Source organism: Schistocerca americana, chromosome 4, assembly GCF_021461395.2.
Source record: "Schistocerca americana isolate TAMUIC-IGC-003095 chromosome 4, iqSchAmer2.1, whole genome shotgun sequence".
Lineage (NCBI taxonomy): Eukaryota > Metazoa > Arthropoda > Insecta > Orthoptera > Acrididae > Schistocerca > Schistocerca americana.
The window spans coordinates 240785537-240805732 of NC_060122.1; the positions used below are offsets into that span (position 1 = coordinate 240785537).

The 20196-nt window shown below is 43.0% G+C and overlaps 1 protein-coding gene across 1 annotated transcript in view; it reads right to left on the reverse strand.

The window, feature by feature from the left end:
* LOC124613375 (solute carrier family 15 member 1-like) overlaps positions 1-20196 on the reverse strand; it is a 212821-nt gene that overhangs the window by 47295 nt on the left and 145330 nt on the right. The window contains exons 7-10 of the mRNA XM_047142076.1: positions 17544-17818; positions 6703-6785; positions 1580-1759; positions 1221-1469 (exon numbers count right to left, since the gene is read on the reverse strand). Coding sequence (XP_046998032.1) covers positions 1221-1469; positions 1580-1759; positions 6703-6785; positions 17544-17818 — 787 coding nt within the window. The remainder of the gene's footprint in view (positions 1-1220; positions 1470-1579; positions 1760-6702; positions 6786-17543; positions 17819-20196) is intronic.

Genomic DNA, 20196 nt, shown 5'->3' on the forward strand with positions numbered 1-20196 from the left:
ACACACACTCGCCTGTAAAGGTGGAGGCCAAACACACTCTGTCCCAGCGCAATATCATGGCGTCAGTGTTTTGGGATACGCATGGTGTTTTGTTGGTCGACTTCATGCAACGAGGAACCATTATCAATGCAGAAGCATACTGAAAACCCTGAGAAAGCTACGCAGAGCGATTCAAAACAAAAGACGCGGAATGCTGCCAGAGGGAATTGTCCTTCTCCATGACAATGCAAGACCTCACACTGCAGGTCAGGCCCACAATTTATTGGACAGTTTTGAGTGGGAAGTTTTAGACCACCCATCCTACGGTCCTGATCTTGCGCCGAGCGATTACCATCTGTTCCTCCACCTCAAACAACACCTCAGTGGCAACCGTTACCATGATGACGACGACATGAAAACGGCAGTGAACTCTTGGTTATCGGAGCAGGCGGCAAGTTTTTATGAAGAGGGTATTTTAAAATTGGTTGAGAGGTATGATACGTGTTTAAGCAAACTGGGCAAATATGCCGAAAAATAGAGTGAAGTATGTACTTTAAAAAAATAGATTTACTTTTTTGAAATAACCTTTCATTGTGTACTTATGTTCAAACGGACCTTACTTAAAAAAACACGCCTCGTAGTATTTAATGGGTGCCTTCCGACTGGATAACTCTCATCCGCATACCACTGTAGTAACTTAACTTGCTCTACAGAGTGTCGACAAGTTGCCTTGACCTGCTCGATCACCAGATTTGTCTCCAGTCGAGCACATATGGGACAACATCGGAGGACAACTCCAGCGTCATCTACAACTAGCATTAGCTGCCATGAATTGACCGACCAAGTGCAACAGGTAAGGAATCCCATCACGGAAACTGACACCCGGCACCTGTACAACACAATGCACGTACGTCTGCATGCTTCCATTCATTATTCTGGCGGTTACACCGGTTATTAATGTACAAGCATTTCACATCTTCTATGCCTTATCTTGCGCTTCCATTAACCTGTGATCATGCACTGTTAATCACTTAAATATGTTACCTAGACAAATGAAATCCCGAAATTTCATTACCTTACATTTTTTGTTGGTGTTGCGATATTTTTCGCCAGTGAAAGTAACTCTTTTGTGACTAGTATACAAAACACTTGTTGCACCCACAAAACCTATAATTCAGTATCTTTCTACAATATGAGCGAGTAATACAACTAATTTCCCACTGCTAATAATAATATCTTACCTCCAACTGCAGTTCAACAACGGCAGCTATAACGAATGACAGCGCTGCAACGACTCCACCTACTCCAAGCCTTTGAAGCGGTTTCTTCAATAAGTTGCATTTACTGAACAGTGGATAGACGATAATTTCGAAGAGAGGAATAAAACACAGAATTAGCAGGGAATTAACCACTTGCATTTGGTCAGGTTTTATTGCCCATGTGCCAAGTTCCCCATTCATTCTCGTAGCTTGAAATGTCCAGGTTGAACCCTAAAACGAGACAAAAAAGGTACGAAATTCACTTATGAAAACACAAATTATCCATTTGCAAGATAAGTGTTGTAATCAGATAGCGTAACTATGTCCTCTAAAACTCATACCTGCTGGTCGAAGAGTGCCCAAAACACAGGGAGAGGCAAGTAGAGAAAGAGAACTCCAAGAGTAGCCTTTATGCCATCGATTGTCTTCTTGTCATATTTATCGTCCGCGTAGTACAGCCAGTGTTCGCGGTTTTCACCTTTCTTCTCACGCTTCAGTTTCCGCTTCCGAGAAAGAGCATGCTGCGACAGGTAACATTGTTAGTAGGAAAAATAATCGATGAATGTTTCTGTTCAGTGGCATTAGCAAGAGTCGTTAGTGGTAATTCCACTGACTACAAAGATACTTGTCATAGAATATTGAAAGTCATTATATCTATTGTGGACGACGTGCTGCAACTGTGATCTCAATTGGAGGCATTTGTAGGTACGGCAACGACCTTGCCGCAATGGTAACACCGATTCCCACCAGATCAGCGAAGTTAGGCATTGCTGGCAAGTGGGGCACACTCATTCTTTGTGATGCCAATTAAGGAGCTACTATACTGGTGTCCAAAATTAAAGCAACAAACGGCTATTTCTCCGTCCTGTGTCTAATTCACGATATAATCACACAAACTGTCAGCCAGATGTCCGTACGACAGTGTTGTGCACAGAAGACGGCATTCCGTTCAACGGAGAACCATGTCAACGATGACGTTGGGCAGTTTTGAGATGAAGTAGTATTTGCCGGATAGCCCCACATCCATAATCACTGTGTACACAGTCACAGACGGTGCAGTGTGGCACAGAGAAGGTGCCTAACAGACTCTCTGCTGTGGATGGCCATAGAAAGAAAGGAAGCACGGTAGTCGCAAACTGATGGGGCCCGATGGCTTGATGTGAATCGTTCTGTTGTTTCTCGGATGTGGCGGCAGAGACCGAAACTGCATCCTGAAGGATAAGACATGGAGGACCACGTGTGACTTCAGAACACAGGACCGTTATTTTGCTTTAAGGGCACGGCAGAACCGCCTCAATACTGCACGGTAACTGGCATGTGAGCTCGCAGTATCCACCGGACGTGTTGTCTCAGGGCAAACGATGAGCAGAAGGCTTCGGCAGAGTGGCGTTTATTGTCGGAGACCTGCTGTGCGTCTACCTCTGACGCTCCTTCACTGAAGGGAACGTCTAGAGAAGAGTCTTCAACATGCCACCTGGACGGTCGAACAATGGGCCAATGCTGTTTTCACAGACGAGTCCCGATTTAGTCGGGAGAGTGATTCTCGACTGATTCGCATCTGGAGGGAACGTGGAACACGATTCCGGAACCCAAACATTCTGGAAAGAGACCGATATCATGGAGGATCCCTAATGGTGTGGACAGGGATTGTGTTTACCACTCGAACGCCTCTTCATGTAACTGTACGGATGAATCGGCAAGGTTTAAGTTCTGTCAGCTATCGTGACGAGGTCTTGGGACCTCGTTTGCCATTATTGCGAAGTGCTGTGGGTCCAGACTTCGCATTGATGGACGGTAATGCTCGACCTCATAGAGCACAGGTGGTTGATGTTTTCTTGGAAACGGAAGATATTGCACGCATGGCGTGGTCTGCTCGCTCTCTCGATTTCAATCCATAAAAGATGTCTGGAATGCACTAGGGAGACGGCTTGCATCACGGCAGCATCCACCAACCACTCTCCAAGACTGCAGGGAGAATGGCCGTTTTTGCTTTAACACGAGACTGATAATAACATTCACAGCATCCCCCGTCGTTGTCAGGCCTGTATTGCTGCTAGGGGTGGTCACATCTCATACTGAACACATTAACTAGTTATCGGAATGTGTGTGCAGTCCCATTAAGTTGGGAAAAACGAAGGACATTTTTGCCTACTCTTATGAACGTTGCAGCCGTTTACGTTATGTATTCTTTACATTGTTTCTACCTCACTGTCACCTGTCTATACTGCTTTGTGGCAAAATAAACCCAACCTTTCAAAATTTCCGTTTGTTACTTTAATTTTGGACACCAGTATAGATGCAGAAATGGCGGCCCACGTCATAAAAATTGACAACAGCTGGGAGAGCGGGCTGCCGACCATACACGCACACCGCCCCCCCCCCCCCCCCCCCTCCATTTCCACAACTAGTAACGCCTGTCGTCTGAGAATGGCATGGCGATCGGTAGGTAGCGTTGGGTCTTCCGAAGCCAGTTCGGACGGAATATTTTTGTAGATGCAATAAACAATTAGTCGCTATTTGAATTTGATGTGATTTACTGTACTATTAAATAGTTTTCGAGCCACTGCAGGCATCTCAAAATGTGTGTGCGTGTAAGCAGGCAACATATACATTATTAGAATGAATTCGTCAAAGAGACCTCGAGGCACTGCAATCACCACGACACTAGCTTCTAGCTATAGACACACTCCGTCTTCAGGCCAGAAGTGGCCCATCCGTACCGTCCGACCGCCGTGTCATCCTCACTGATGATGCAGATAAGAGGGGCGTGTGCTCAGCACACCGCCCTCCCGATCGTTATGATGGTTTTCTTTGACCGCAGCCGCTACTAATCAGTTGGGTAGCTCCTCAATTGGCAGCACGAGCCTGAGTGCACACCGAAAAATGGCAACAGCGCACGGCGGTCCGGATGGTCACCCATACATGTGCTGGCCATGCCTGACAGCGCTTAACTTCCATGATCAGACGGGAACCGGTGTATCCACTGCGGTAAGGCTCTTGCCATTTCTAGCTATACGCGGTTCAGAATATAAAGTTCCTGTAACACTTCCTCTGATGACGAGCCTGCAGTCGCTTGGAAACTATGCTACTGGCCATTAAAATTGCTACACCAAGAAGAAATGCAAATGATAAATGGGTATTCATTGGACAAATATATTATATTAGAATTGACATGTGATTACATTTTCACGCAATTTGGGTGCATAGATCCTGAGAAATCAGTACACAGAACAACCACCTCTGGCCGTAATAACGGTCTTGATACTCCTGGGCATTGAATCAAAAAGAGCATGGATGGCGTGTACAGGTAGAGCTGCTCATGCAGCTTCAACACGATACCACAGTTCATCAAGAGTAGTGACAGGCATATTGTGACGAGCCAGTAGCTTGGCCATCATTGACCAGACGTTTTCAGTTGGTGAGAGATCTGGAGAATGTGCTCGCCAGGGCAGCAGTAGAACATTTTCTGTATGCAGAAAGGCCCGTACAGGACCTGCAACATGCGGTCGTGCATTATCCTGCTGAAATGAAGGGTTTCGCAGGGATCGAATGAAGGGTAGAGCAACGGGTCGGAACAGTGATACGCCAGTATCTGAAATGTAACGTCCACTGTTCAAAGTGCCGTCAATGCGAACGAGAGGTGACCGAGACGTGTAACCAATGGAACCCCATACCATCACGCCGTGTGATACGCCAGTATGGCAATGACGAATACACGCTTCCAATGTGCGTTCACCGCGATGTCGCCAAACACGGATGCGACCATCATGATTGTGTAAACAGAACCTGGATTCATCCGAAAAAATGGCGTTTTGCCATTCGTGCACCCAGGTTCGTCGTTGAGTACACCATCGCAGGCGCTCCTGTCTGTGATGCAGCGTCAAGGGTAACCGCAGCCACGGTTTCCGAGCTGATAGTCAATGCTGCTGCAAACGTCGTCGAACTGTTCGTGCAGATGGTTGTTGTCTTGCAAACGTCCGCATCTGGTGACTCAGGGATCGAGACGTGGCTGCACGATCCGTTACAGCCATGCGGATAAGATGCCTGTCATCTCGACTGCTAGTGATACGAGGCCGTTGGGATCCAGCACGGCGTTCTGTATTACTCCCCTGAAACCACCGATTCCATATTCTGCTAACAGTCATTGGATCTCGACCAACGCGAGCAGCAATGTCGTGATACGATAAACCGCAATCGCGATAGGCTACAATTCGACCTTTATCAAAGTTGGAAACGTGATGGTACGCATTTCTCCTCCTTACACGAGGCATCACAACAACGTTTCACCAGGCAACGCCGGTCAACTGCTGTTTGTGTATGAGAAATCGGTTGGAAACTTTCCTCATGTCAGCACGTTGTAGGTGTCACCACCGGCACCAACCTTGTGTGAATGCTCTGAAAAGCTAATCATTTGCGTATCACAGCATTATCTTCGTGGTGTAGTAATTTTAATGGCCAGTAGTTTAGATAATGGTACAATAAGTAGCATCAAATTCAAAAAGCGATTATTTGCATACACTGAGGTGACAAAAGGGATTAGATACCTCCTAATATTGTGTGGAACCTACTTTTGCCCGGCGTAGTCCAGCATCTCGACATGGCACGAACTCCACAAATCGTTGGAAATCTCCTGCAGAAATATCGAGCCATGCGGCCTCTATAGCTGTCCATAATTGCGAAAGTGTTGTTGCTGCAGGATTTTGTGCACGGAGCAACCTGTCTATCATGTCCCAAGTTGGACGATCTGAAGGGCGAAATGATTCGCTCGAATTGTCCAGAATGTTCTTCAAATCAATCGTGAACATTGTGGCCCGGTAACATGGCGCATTGTCATCCATAAACATTCCATCGTTGTTTGGGAACATGAAGTCCATATATGGCTGCAAGTGGTCTCCAAGTAGGCGAATAGAGCCATTTCCAGTCAGTGATCGGTTCAGTTGGACCAGAGGTCCCAGTCCATTCTATGTAAACACGGCCTACATCATTACGGAGTCACCAACAGCTTACACAGTGCCCTGTTGACAACTTGGGTCCATGACTTTTATAGCACATTATCTAACAATCTTCTGCGTTTTTTGGAAATATGCTTCGTAATGGTCTCATTTGCCACTGTCAATTTTCATTGCATCTAGGTGTTTAAGTCGGAATATTTTCCAACGTTCCAACAATTAAGTATGTCATGTTTATACTTTGATAATAGTCAGTGACGACTTCCGCAGCCACTGATTAAATTACATGAAGAAATACAGCGACCAACTAACATGTAGGCCTAACTGTATTACGCCAATTGAAGGCGGAAGAAACCACTAAACGTGTCTTGGAATAAATAAAATTAAAAAATGGGTAGTTGCTTCATTTCTTTGAGTAATGAGTGCTATTTCGTGCGAGACGAAGTAAAATTACTCTCTCTCATTTTCAAAGGCAATTAAAGAGCTTTTAGAGAAATTAATACAGTTATACTTACATGAATACATTTTACTGTTTCAGCAAGAACATTTCCCTCAGCTGGTTTTATTTTGTACATTGGTTTTCCAGCGACAAAGAATACTGAAACAATAAAATTCTAAGCGTCATTTACATATCTGACTTATCCTTGATATTATACATACGTAATTACAGTATAAATACTAACCTATGAAACACAAGTACCAGCTGTACTATAGCTTTCTCTCTTTATCCTATTCACTTAAAGGTTTTAGAGTCATTTATATTTTATCTCATATTTCGTATCTTTAGTAGGAAATGAACATAATGTAATATTTCGCCAGTCTTAATTGTTTTGCTGCTGAATGTAACCTAAACAAATACAATAAGCCAATTGCAACTGTAGCAAACGGTACTTTGAATGAAGTCACTGAATGCAGCCTATAGAGACGCAGCCTTGTGCACACAGAGTGCTTCGACGAAGAAAAATGTTTAGCACATGGTTATTCTAAGGTATGCTTTCCGTACGTCTCACGTGATTATTGCAAGCACTCTGTGCAAGACACCTAATTATTGAAACTAGAATTTATCTCCCCACAAGACAGGGGAGAGTGTCATATATCGTGGTCAGAAACAGTCTGAAAACTTGTAAGGGTGTTGCAGGATAGGTTGCGCTCATAAATAATTGTTAAGAAAAACTTCGATACGTTCCGCCGTTCCCGAATTAATTAGCATCAATGTTAGCCAATCGGGCCGTTGCGCTCGAAGATTCAAGCAGCCGCCACATACAGTCCGAGTCAGTCGTTCGCATGGCGTAGATGATAGCGCACGAGGCTGCTCAGCCTTTCGCTTGGGGTCGATCCTTTACTACAGTCCTATGTCCCATTTTTGTATCGCTCTCCTGTCTGTTATAGGACACCAATCGAAGAACACGTTTTGCGATGCCGTCTCGGGTGGGATTCCTGAATTTTCAGGTGCATCGGCCTCATTGGCTAAATTCCATGTTAATTAACTGTGAACCGGCGCAACCAATCGAATTTTTTTCTTAACAATTTTTTCTCCGCACAAGCTACCCTGCAACAACCTTACACACTTTCAGACGTTTCTGACCACACTGTATAACATTTGAGCTGTTGAGCCATGCTACGTCGTTATTACAGTATCTTGTACCTTGAAGCAGAAGAACATATTTTACCACGGGACATGTGATACTTGCAAAAGAACCAAATTTCATTAGTGTCTCTGCATTGTTACCTGTCATAAAAATGGAAATTTGTGTTCTACATCTACATCATACTCCGCAAGCCACCGAATGATGTGTCGCGGAGGGTACTTTCGGTACCACTATCTGATCCCTCCAACCCTGTTCCACTCGCGAATAGTGTGTTGGAAGAATGATTGTCGGTAAGCCTCTTTATTGGCTCTACTTTCTTGAATTTTCCCCTCGTGGTCAATACACGAGATGTATGTGGGGGGAAGTTTTTTTTTTTAAAATGTGTGTGAAATCTTATGGGACTTAACTGCTAAGGTCATCAGTCCCTAAGCTTACACACTACTTAACCTAAATTATCCTAAGGACAAACACACACACCCACGCCCGAGGGAGGACTCGAACCTCCGCCGGGACCAGCCACACAGTCCATGACTGCAGCGCCCAGACCACTCGGCTAATCCCGCGCGGCTTGTGGGGGGGGGGGGGAAGTAATGTGTTGTCTGACTCCTCCTGAAAAGTGCTGTCCCGCAATTTCAATTGTAAATCTATCCGTGATGCACAACGCCTCTCTTGTAACGTCTGCCAGTGGAGTTTGTTTACCGTCTCCGTAACGCTCTCTCGCAAGCTAAACGATTCCGTGACGAAACGCGCCGCTCTTCGTTGGATCTTCTCTATCTCCTCTACCAGTCCTACCTGATAGGGATCCCAGATAGATGAACAATATTCAAGAGTCGGGCGAACAAGCGCCTTATAAGACGCTTCTTTCGTGGATGAGTTACATTTCCTTAAGATTCTTCCGATGACTCTGAGTCTGGTGTCTGCTTTTCCCACTGTCTGTTTTATATGGTCATTCCACTTAAGGTCGCTCTGGATAGTTACGCCTAGATATTTTACGGCAGACGCTGTCTCCAGATGTTTGTCATCAATACTGTAGCTGTATAGTAGTGGATTTCTTTCCCTATGTATGCGCAAAATGTTACATTTATTTACATTTAGGGTCAACTGCCAGAGTCTGCACCATTCATCAATTCTCTGCAGGTCGTTCTGGAAATTCTTACTATCCTCTGGCGTTGCTACTTTGGAATAGGCAACTGTATCATCTGCGAATAGCCTTAAAGAGCGTCCGACGCTTTCTACTAGATCATTCATATATACTGTAAACAGCTACGGTCCTATCACACTTCCCCGTGGTACTCCGGATATTACCTGTTAGTTTCCAACAACTTATATCTCAAAATGTATGTGACTTGTAATTGGTTTTTCATAATACTTTACTGAGCGAGGTGGCGCAGTGGTTAGCACACTGGACTCGCATTCGGGAGGACGACGGTTCAATCCCGTATCCGGCCATCCTGATTTAGGTTTTCCGTGATTTCCCTAAATCGTTTCAGGCAAATGCCGGGATGGTTCCTTTCACAGGGCACGGCCGACTTCCTTCCCCATCCTTCCCTAATCCGATGAGACCGATGACCTCACTGTTTGGCCTCTTCCCCCAGATCAATCCAAATCCCATTCATAATACTTTTTTTGTAATTGGATTTTACTTGCTGATTATTGTTGTGCAGAAAGTAATAATGTAACAGACGATTAAATACTGAAGTGGCAAGATTTTCTTGATTGAAACGTTTTTAAATTTCAATAGAATATCTGTTTCTAGGTACATGATCATGTGTACCTTGAAACATGTTTTCATAACTGAAATAAATCCTAATTATTCGGAGCAAATTCTGTAATTTCAGAAAAAGACTGCAGCACTTAAAAAGTGAGTGTCATAATTAAAAAATGGAATATGAAAACATATTAAACTCTATTACAGGGTTGTGCATAGGTGGAAGTATGAAAAGTATACAAAGGTAAAACAACTCTCCCCTACCGAGCGAAGTGGCCCAACGAAAAGAAACTGGACGCCCATTCGGTAAATCTGAGTTCATACTGATTAGCGTGCATCACGATTTCGCTGATACGACCCAAGCAAATGCAGGATTGTCCGCTTGAAAATAACACAGCCGATTTCGTCCAGGTCCAAACCCAATCCAAGATCGTGTTCCGTCTCTAGTGACCTCTTCATCGATGGAAAATTGAACCTTAATCTATCTTTCATTCCTCAAAATGCATTAGTTACTCCATCATCTGAGTACTATTCAGAGACAGTATTACAGCCGTGTATTCCGTTGTAGCTGCGCACGCGGTGCTACAGAGGATGCGCGAAAAATGGTTCAAATGGGTCTAAGCACTATGGGACTTAACATCTGAGGTCATCAGTCCCCTAGACTTAGAACTACGTAAACCTAACCAACCTAAGGGCATCACACACATCCATGCCCGAGGCAGGATTCGAACCTGCGACCGTAGCAACAGCGCGGTTCCGGACTGATGCGCCGAGAACCTCTCGGCCACAGCAGCCGGCAGAGCATGCACGTCTGCTGTAAGTGTGGGCTGCTGTGATCGCCCTGTCGATATGTAGTAGTAGTGGCTTTATTCATCCGTAGATTTCTTTTTACAAGGGTATAGGACATGTCAAAGTATTTCCAAGTTTAGACCAATTTAAAATAAGCTAATTCGTACACACATACACTTACAGACTAGTTAGAGACAATCATTAGATTTATTCCTGGTATACAATCCTATTTTTTACAAATAACTTATACACACATTGTTTCATAACACTTCAGTCACTACACACATACACACTGGTGATCTATGGGCCATTTTCTGTTTCGCAACTTCCCATTTGCTATCCTGAAAAACAGAGTCGGCATCCCTCTATAATGAGTGAGATGTTGAGCTCAGAAAGAGGAAGAGGTGTTAGTACTGTGCTATGCATAGCTTGGGGGCAAGTTTTTCTAGAAAAGGAAAAAAAGAAGGAAATAAACAGTGTGAAGATGTTAAGTGGAATAATATAATGTCGATCGTCTTCATATGGTCAATTCTAAAAATGACGCCGGTTGCGTAGAGCTCAAAGTTTTTTTTTTTTTTTTGTTTTAAATAGCAGAATTGCATGAATTATCTAACTAGAAACAACCATTCCGATTGATTGTTATTTGAAGTATGGGCCACAGTTTTTGTTTCTTTGCGTTTAGTTGCCGGCCGGTGTGTCCGTGCGGTTCTAGGCGCTTCAGTCTGGAACCGCGTGACCGCTACGGTCGCAGGTTCGAATCCTGCCGCCGGCATGGATGTGTGTGTTGTCCTTAAGTTAGTTAGGTTTAAGTAGTTCTAAGGGACTGATGACCACAGATGTTAAGTCCGTCCCATAGTGCTCAGAGCCATTTGAACCATTTTGTCTATTTGCGTTTAATCGAATGATTAGTACAAATAGCGTGTCCTGCAATAGCCAGAAGGCTTGGTTGAGGGGAATATGCAGCTGCTAATCCGCGATGCACTTCTGAATAGTGCGCGTCGTTTGCTCTGTATACGATTAGCAGCGTTCACATGGAAACCCGCTTTGCACAGCTCTCTACATTGCCTGTGACTAACCACAGAAGAGCGGAGATTTTCGATGATGGACGAAAGCTCACTTTAACCCTATGCTTTCTTAGCCCTTGGCCTATTTTTGCTAAAACACTTCCAGAATACCGCAAGTAGGTTGTTACCTTAAACGCTTCATCCTCTTCCGAGTTGTGCCGTTTGTACTTTTGTAGGCTCTGTATCTGTTGAGGTGAATATCCGTTTTCTAGGAATCCAGCTTAGAGGTCTAAATGCACTGCTTTTTGACGTTTGAGATGGTATGGACTCGCTGAATCAAGGTCTCCAGAACGGGCGCTGTTTGTGCCAGACGGTGGCAATGGACTTTCTGAAGACCCTGATTAACCATCTCAGATGCCGATAACCTGAAAGGAGAACTGGAGCAACTCCAGACTGTGTTCCCGGAAAATGGATATTCATCTCAGCAGATACAGAGAGCGCGACAAACATACAAACGCCACAAAGAATAGACTGAGGTCTTCACGATGAAATAACATGGAAAGCTCTTCAGATAGCCTCTTTTCATTCTTGTTCATTTCTCATTATACAAATGGAGAGGAGCTGAATTAATTCCAAGGGAGTAACGATGTCACAGTGATTGTACGAGCTGATTCAACTTTCCCTTCTTAACTTCTTGTAGTTTAAAATGGTTCTGGGTAAATTCATTTGATTTATGGGCTAACTTTGGAAGTGAAGAAAAGTGTGAATATGGCTTAGGCGACTCACTGCGAGGCCTGGCGGAACGAGGCACAGAGAAGCAGTGGACACGCCGGGTTTCGCAGAAACAGAGGGAGCAGGCAGGACGCCTGCCTCCTTGCCGGGCACTTGGAGAGCAGGTGGACAGCCCACTGTCCTTCTATAGGATGAAGACGGAACTCTGTCGAGGTGTGGTAGGCGCTCTGAGCTTTTAATTGATATATGTGGGCAGATAAACATCTCCTGACATTCCTAAAAGAAAACCCTTAACGAAACGGCAATGACCTATTAGTGGATGTACGATGGAGCAGAGTCGGCTACTAGCCCTGTAGCAAGCTTTTTCACATTTCATGGGAAGCTACCTGGTGGCAGAATGGGTACCTATGGCTGACATCTAAATAAGTGTCCAAGAAATAGCAAAGCAATCACTCAACAGAGGAAAGTCCACTGGACCTGACGGGATACCATTTCGATTCTACACAGAGTACGCGAAAGAACTTGCCCCCCTTCTAACAGCCGTGTACCGTAAGTTTCTAGAGGAACGGAAGCTTCCAAATGATTGGAAAAGAGCGCAGATAGTCCCAGTTTTCAAGAAGGGTCGTCGAGCAGATGCGCAAAACTATAGGTATCATGTCATTTCTGGAAACCCAGAATCTACTCTGTAGGAATCAACATGGATTCCGGAAACAGCGATCGTGTGAGACCCAACTCGCTTTATTTGTTCATGACACACAGAAAATATTAGATACAGGCTCCCAGGTAGATGCCATTTTCCTTGACTTCCGGAAGGCCTTCGATACTGTTCTGCACTGTCGCCTGATAAGCAAAGTAAGAGCCTACGGAATATCAGACAAGCTGTGTGGCTGGACTGAAGAGTTTTTAGCAAACAGAACACAGCATGTTGTTATCAATGGAGAGACGTCTACAGACGTTACAGTAACCTCTGGCTTACCACAGGGGAGTGTTAGGGGACCATTGCTTTTCACAATATGTATAAATGACCTAGTAGATAGTGTCGGAAGTTCCATGCTGCTTTTCGCGGATGATGCTGTAGTATACAGAGAAGTTGCAGTATTAGAAAATTGCAGCGAAACGCAGGAAGATCTGCAGCGGATAGGCACTTGGTGCAGGGAGTGGTAACTGACCCTTAACATAGACAAATGTAATTTATTGCGAATACGTAGAAAGAAGGATCCTTTATTGTATGATTATATGATAGCGGAATAAACACTGGTAGCAGTTACTTCTGTAAAATATCCCGGAGTATGCGTGCGGAACGATTTGAAGTGGAATGATCGTATAAAATTAATTGTTGGTAAGGCGGGTGCCAGGTTGAGATTAATTGGGAGAGTCCTTAGAAAATGAAGTCCATCTACAAAGGAGGTGGCTTACAAAACACTCGTTCGACCTATACTTGAGTATTGCTCATAAGTGTGGGATCCGTACCAGCTCGGGTTGACAGAGGAGATAGACAAGATCCAAAGATGAGCGGCGCGTTTCGTCACAGGGTTATTTGGTAAGCATGATAGCGTTACGGAGATGTTTAGCAAACTCAAGTGGCAGACTCTTCAAGGGAGGCGCTCTGCATCGCGGTGTAGCTTGCTGTCCAGGTTTCGAGAGGGTGCGTTTCTGGATGAGGTATCGAATATATTGCTTCCCCCTACTCATACCTCCCGAGGAGATCACGAATGTAAAATTAGAGAGATTCGAGCGCGCACGGTGGCTTTCCGGCAGTCGTTCTTCCCGCGAACCATACGCGAGTGGAACAGGAAAGGGAGGTAATGACAGTGGCAAGATAAGTGCCTCCGGCACACACCGTTGGGTGGCTTGCGGAGTATAAATGTAGATGTAGATGTAGAGTGTTAGTAGCGACGTCGAGAATATGTAACACTCCGTGGGAAGCATTTTAGAAGAGAGGGGATGAAATTCGATTCATTGCCTTGTTGACTTTTCGCCGTGTCTGGGTTTGAAATGTTGTCAAAGAAACATTTACACCATTGACGGGCTGTAGCAACTTTTAAGAGAATTAGTGGTCGCATTTTGTTGGCAGGACGACAGGAGCAATCCTAGACTGGAAAAACAGAGAGATCCAGATAGTCGCTTACAGAGGGAGAAGAGACGCGGAAGTTAGAGGAGTTCTGGGGAAGCAGTGACGAACAGGTGAAAGAGGTTAAGTTGCGGCTGCGTTCTTAAGTCACAGAGTCACTGTGTCTCCACTATGTACTCAGTACATTGAAGATTATGGTTGGTATTGTTTACAGATCAGCCGTATTAGGGCAAGCGAGGGTATTGCAGTTCAATGTTTGCCGGTGCCTCCTCAGGCCTTTCCGACTAATGGGTGTTGGTTTCAGACAAACAGTCACTGTGATCGTCATAGACAGGTTACTGTACTTACTTCACAGAATTAGATCCGAGATTTTATGCATCTTCATCCATTTTCAATAACTTTGCCTCTTCAGAGCATTAGTTTGCATTTCTCCTAGTAACGTACCTTTTGTAAAGTTCTTGTCCTCATAATTGTTTTGTTACATCATTTTTCATAATACTCTAATAATAAACCACAGTATTGCTTAAATGTTGCGTTTATTATCACAATCTTTTCCTTTAAATGATAAATATGTCAATTCCCCACCTTCAGATTCAATGCTAGGGTCAATAAATTAAAGTGCTAGTAATTCCGTTGCGTACCATACATAAAATTCAGCGCTGGATCTCAAACGTCTGCCCCTTTCATGATTAATTTCAGATTCAGCTAGATTTCACATTCTCACTCAGGCAGGGTTTTGCAAAGACAGCCTACCTGCGATGTATTGGACACATTTATGCGAAAACAGACAGTGTACTAAGAAAACGTAAGGTTAAAGTGATCTTTCGTCCTTCATCTAAAATCTCGGAGTTTCTGGGCTCAGTCAGAGACAACTGTGGGCTGCGCAAGGTCGGTGTTTGTAAGATTCCGTGAGTGTGCTGTAAATCGAACATAGGGCACGACACGCACTATTCAGAAGCGCATCAACACCAGCTCCATCCTCCACTCCTCCAATACAGAAAATCCGCTATCGAAGAACATATTGTTTCTGCTGGTAATTCGATGAAACAAAAACTGTGTCCATGCTTCAAGTAATAACTGGAAACACGACTGTCTGAGGTTTTTATCAATCGGATCGGCGGTTTATATTTGTATAATGCATGGAACGTCGTGCTCCACGTAGTCAGCGTCGTTCTGTGATTTTACCACGTGATATCGTAGAGGGCACTGACAGCAGCGCACAGGCTTGCAGCAGACAATCATGCTCCGTAACACCGCGTGCGCAGCCGCTACTGGATACACCACGCATGCGCTGGCTCGGTTTAAACATTGGAGCCGAGTGTACTTTCGCCAGTATACACCTGAAGCTGGCCAGAAGACTGTGCGCCGAAATATCGCGTCAACAAGATATTAACATCCGGCAGTTCTCCAAAAATTCCACGGAGTAGTTTATATACCAGAGAAGTCTTAAATTTCACATAACCAAATTTTCTTCTAAATTCGTTTTTGCTGGGTGATGAGTAATGCAGACTTCAGACAAGATAACAATAGCTAGATTTGGGCACATACCGGGTGATCAAAAAGTCAGTGTAAATTCGAAAACTTAATAAACCACGGAATAATGTAGATAGAGAGGTAAGAATTGACACACATGTTTGGAATGACATGGGGTTTTATTATAACAAAAAAAAAGTATTGCTAGACGAGTGAAAGATCTCTTGTGCGCGTCGTTTGGTGATGATCGTGTGCTCAGCCGCCACTTTCATCATGCTTGGCCTCCCAGGTCTCCAGATCTCAGTCCGTGCGATTATTGGCTTTGGGGTTACGTGAAGTCGCAAGTGTATCGTGATCGACCGACATCTCTAGGGATGCTGAAAGACAACATCCGACGCCAATGCCTCACCATAACTCCGGACATGCTTTACAGTGCTGTTCACAACTTTATTCCTCGACTACAGCTATTGTTGAGGAATGATGGTGGACATATTGAGCATTTCCTGTAAAGAACGTAATTTTTGCTTTGTCTCACTTTGTTATGCTAATTATTGCTATTCTGATCAGATGAAGCGCCATCTGTCGGACATTTTTTGAACTTCTGTATTTTTTCAGTCCTAATAAAACCCCATGCCATTCCAAGCATGTGTGTCAATTTGTACTTCTCTATCTACATTATTCCGCGATTTATACAGTTTTCAAATTTATACTGACTTTTTGATCACCCGGTATATCAAATGGGAGCTTAGTCATTTGCTTGGTGCGTATCATACTGTTTCCAGTCATGTCTTAATTTCGTTTACTAGTATCAAATGCAGAAAGTGAGCAACAGGATAGGCGGCGTACATTTATTCTGTATAATATCGATCTCAAGAAACAGTCTTCCAGCACCATAACGACCGCATGTTGGGTAGTCAATGTGTTATTAGATTTGTAGTATTACTAAAAATTTATGCTCATTTTTGCGTCATCCAGCACTTCATTGAATTACTGAGAGAAGTTTTGCGGTGGATGACAAAGGGGTCCTATTCAGAAGTAGCAGAGTTCACATCTCCACCGTCTGACCAGGTTCATAATTTCTATCGGGTTCCTAAATAACTTCAGGTAAGCACTGGGATGATTCGTATGAATATGTGCATCGATTTCGCTCCTGATCCTATTCCTCTTGAGCTAATACTTCATCTCTTAATGTTAAACTAAAACATTTTACCCGACCAGCATGCTATTTGTTCTTCCAAAATCGGTCGATATCCTGAAGAACACATAACCAGCAACTACAGTTTGTATTATTATACACAATCCATGAAAATAAGGAAATTACTGAAATGCTCAGTAAATGTTTAATCTCGTTCATTTGTGAATTCATGGTTTACATTATGAAATGAAAGAAAGTTCTTGGAATATATTTTAGGACTTTTGCTTGTTTTTTAATACTAAATTCGTACTTCTAGCGTAATGACAGGCTAATGAAAATATGAAATATGGCTTACAGTTAAGCACGTACCATTTCTAAGTTGACTGCACACCTAGGCAGTTACAATAAAGCACAGTGTGTATTTTAGCAAGACAATGATAGAGACCTGAAAAATGTATTTGCCGAATAGGGACTATAATGAAATGATAATGGTGAGACATCGAGTACATTTGAGTGCTACATGAAGTACTGAATAGCCATTTTGAACCAAGAGAGAACAAAATTAAAGCTACAGATATCCAACAGTCACTGAGAGTCAACACGGAAAAGCTAATCACAATTGTCGTTTGGAGAGTCTTCTTACTGGGGTATTTTGCAAGCACATGTAAAGTTATATATAAATAGTACAAAGAAAAAAATAACTTCTTTGGTCATTCTGGAAGAACAAAATGTTCAACTGACGGTAATCTGCTTTGAAAGGAACAGAAATTGAAATGAGTAACCTAGAAACTGCTGTTTGACTTATTTCCAAAATTAACAGTTTCAAGAAGAGAAACTCATCAGATCTGACCTTACCTGTTGCGACGATCATGAGAATGGCTGGAATACCAAAAGCGAGAGAGTAGCAGCTGTCGTGTCCGAGGCACGTTACGTCCTCTCTCAGAATTGGTGTGATGAATGTCGACACCAGGCTTCCAGCGTTAACAGAGAAATAGAACACTGAGAAGAATTGAGCCAACTGCTTCTCTTGTTCCGGAAGCACGAACTGGTCTCCACCGAAAGCAGAAACGCACGGCTTTATGCCTCCAGTTCCCACGGAAATGAGAAAGAGTCCTAACATGCTTATGGCCCTGAAAATAATTAAAAAGTAGCTCAGAAAAAGTAATACCATAGAACTGTTGAAGAGCCTAAACATACGTTTATTTCCAATGCATATACTGTCAAATAAAGGGGAAATAAAATAGAAACGCTAACATATTTCGCTTGCGGCGTGCACTGCAGCGTAGCGGTTATAAAGCTAAGTACTGACAAACTTATTTGTGCTATGTAATACAGTTATTAAATTTAATAGTTTTCAGCCGCGTTGCGTGACGTTTGTGGCGCAATAACGACTTCATAAACTTTTGTCACTCATGCAAAAATTCCTGTAGTAGTTGGTGTTGGAGGTGCACCTTTTTTTAGATTGAAGTCAGCTGATAGGTATACCTGCTTAAAGGAAGTCCTTCTAACTAAGAGCTCACATTCCGAGGATGTCATGTTTCCAAGTAGAGAAGGAATTAGCATATTTCATCAAAATATAAGAGGTATTAGACATAAAGTTAGTGAACTGCATATAGATGATGACTATGAAATTATTGGTATATCAGAGCACCACTTAAATAATCTGACAATTCAGAGGCTTCCTTTACCAGGCTACAGATTAGCTGGCTGTTTCTCAACGAGTTCCTTGTGGGGTGGGGGAGTGGCTCTGTACGTAAAAAACAGTATTCCATTTGAGCCCATAGACGTATCACGACACTGCACTGAGCAGATACTTGACTGTTGTATAGCGGTAGTTGAATTTAGTGAAACTAAACTTCTAATTGTTGTTGTTTGTAGGTCCCATAACTCCGACTTCAGAGCATTTCTGCTCAAGCTAAAGAGGTTTCTTGATTCACTTTGTAGGAAGTACAGAAACTAGTTACATGTGGTGACTTCAATATAAATTTTGTATATGATGGTGCAAGAAAAAGGATGTTGGTAGATCTCCTAAATTCATATGATCTGATGCAAACTGTGTTTCTTCCAACTAGGGTGCAGGGGAATAGTAGCACAGCCATAGACAATATTTTTATTCATTCCATTACGAGATGGGTATTCTGTTAGTAAAAGCGTGACTGGCCTTTCAGACTTTAACACTAAAAGGCTTTTGTACTCAAACCAATGTCATACTCAATTACAAACTATGTAGGAAAGTTAATTCAACAGCAATAGAGAGTTTCTTAAACCTTGTCAAGGAACAAGAGTGGCAAGATGTTTATAGTGCCGATAACATAGATGATAAATGCAATGCTTTCCTTAACACATTTCTCATGCTCTTTGAGAGTTGCTTTCCATTAGAACATTCTAAATGGGGCACTAGCCGTACTGGGCAGCCCGGGTGGCTGACTGGTGGGATAAAGATAACATGTAGAGCAAAGTGGGAATTATATCAAATTGTTAGAAGTAGTCACAATCAAGTTACAGTAGCCGATTACAAACAATATTGTAAGGTTCTTAGAAATGTTGTCAGGAAGGCAAAGAGTATATGGTATGCAAATAGAATAACTAATTCACAGGATAAAATTAAAACCATATTGTCAGTGGTGAAGGAAGTGTCTGGTCAGCAGCACAAGGTCGACGATATAAAGTCAGTTCGCAATAAAAATATTTCTGTTACTGATAAATCAGATATATGTACAGTATTTAACATTCATTTTCTGAGCATAACTGGTGAATTAAATAAAAATTTAGTTTCTACAGGAAATCATAAAGCTTTCTTGGGAAATGCCTTTCCAAGATTGATGTCTGACATACTCCTCTGTGATACAGAGGATGGAGTGTCTAGCAGAATATTAAAGTACTGTGCTGCACATGTTAGCCCTGTATTTAGCCATACTTGTAATTATTCCTTTAGGAATGGTCAGTTTCCTGAGCGATTAAAGTACTCAGTAGTAAAGCCGCTTTCTAAAAAGGGAGAAAGGGATAATGTAGATAATTTTAGACCTACTACGCCATCAGTGTTTGCAAAAGTCATTGAAAAGGCTATGTATTTAAGGATAATTGATCATTTTATATCACACGATTTGCTATAAAATGTGCAATTCGGCTTTAGAAGTCGTTTAACAACTGAATATGCTATATTCTCCATTCTCAGTGAGGTACTGGATAGGTTAAACAAAAGGTTTCGAACACTTGGCATATTTTTTGATTTAACTAAGGCATTTGATTGTGTTGATCACAAAATATTCCTCCAGAAGTTGGACCATTATGGAATACAGGGAGTAGCTCGCAATTGGTTCACCTCTTACTTTAGCAACAGGCAGCAAACGGTCATTATTCACAATGTTGATAATGGCTGTGATGTGGGGTCGGAGTGGGGTACTGTCAAGTGGGGGGTGCCCCAGGGATCAGCGTTGGGGCTACTCCTGTTTCTTATTTATATAAATGATATGCCCTCTAATATTATGGGTAAATCTAAAATATTTCT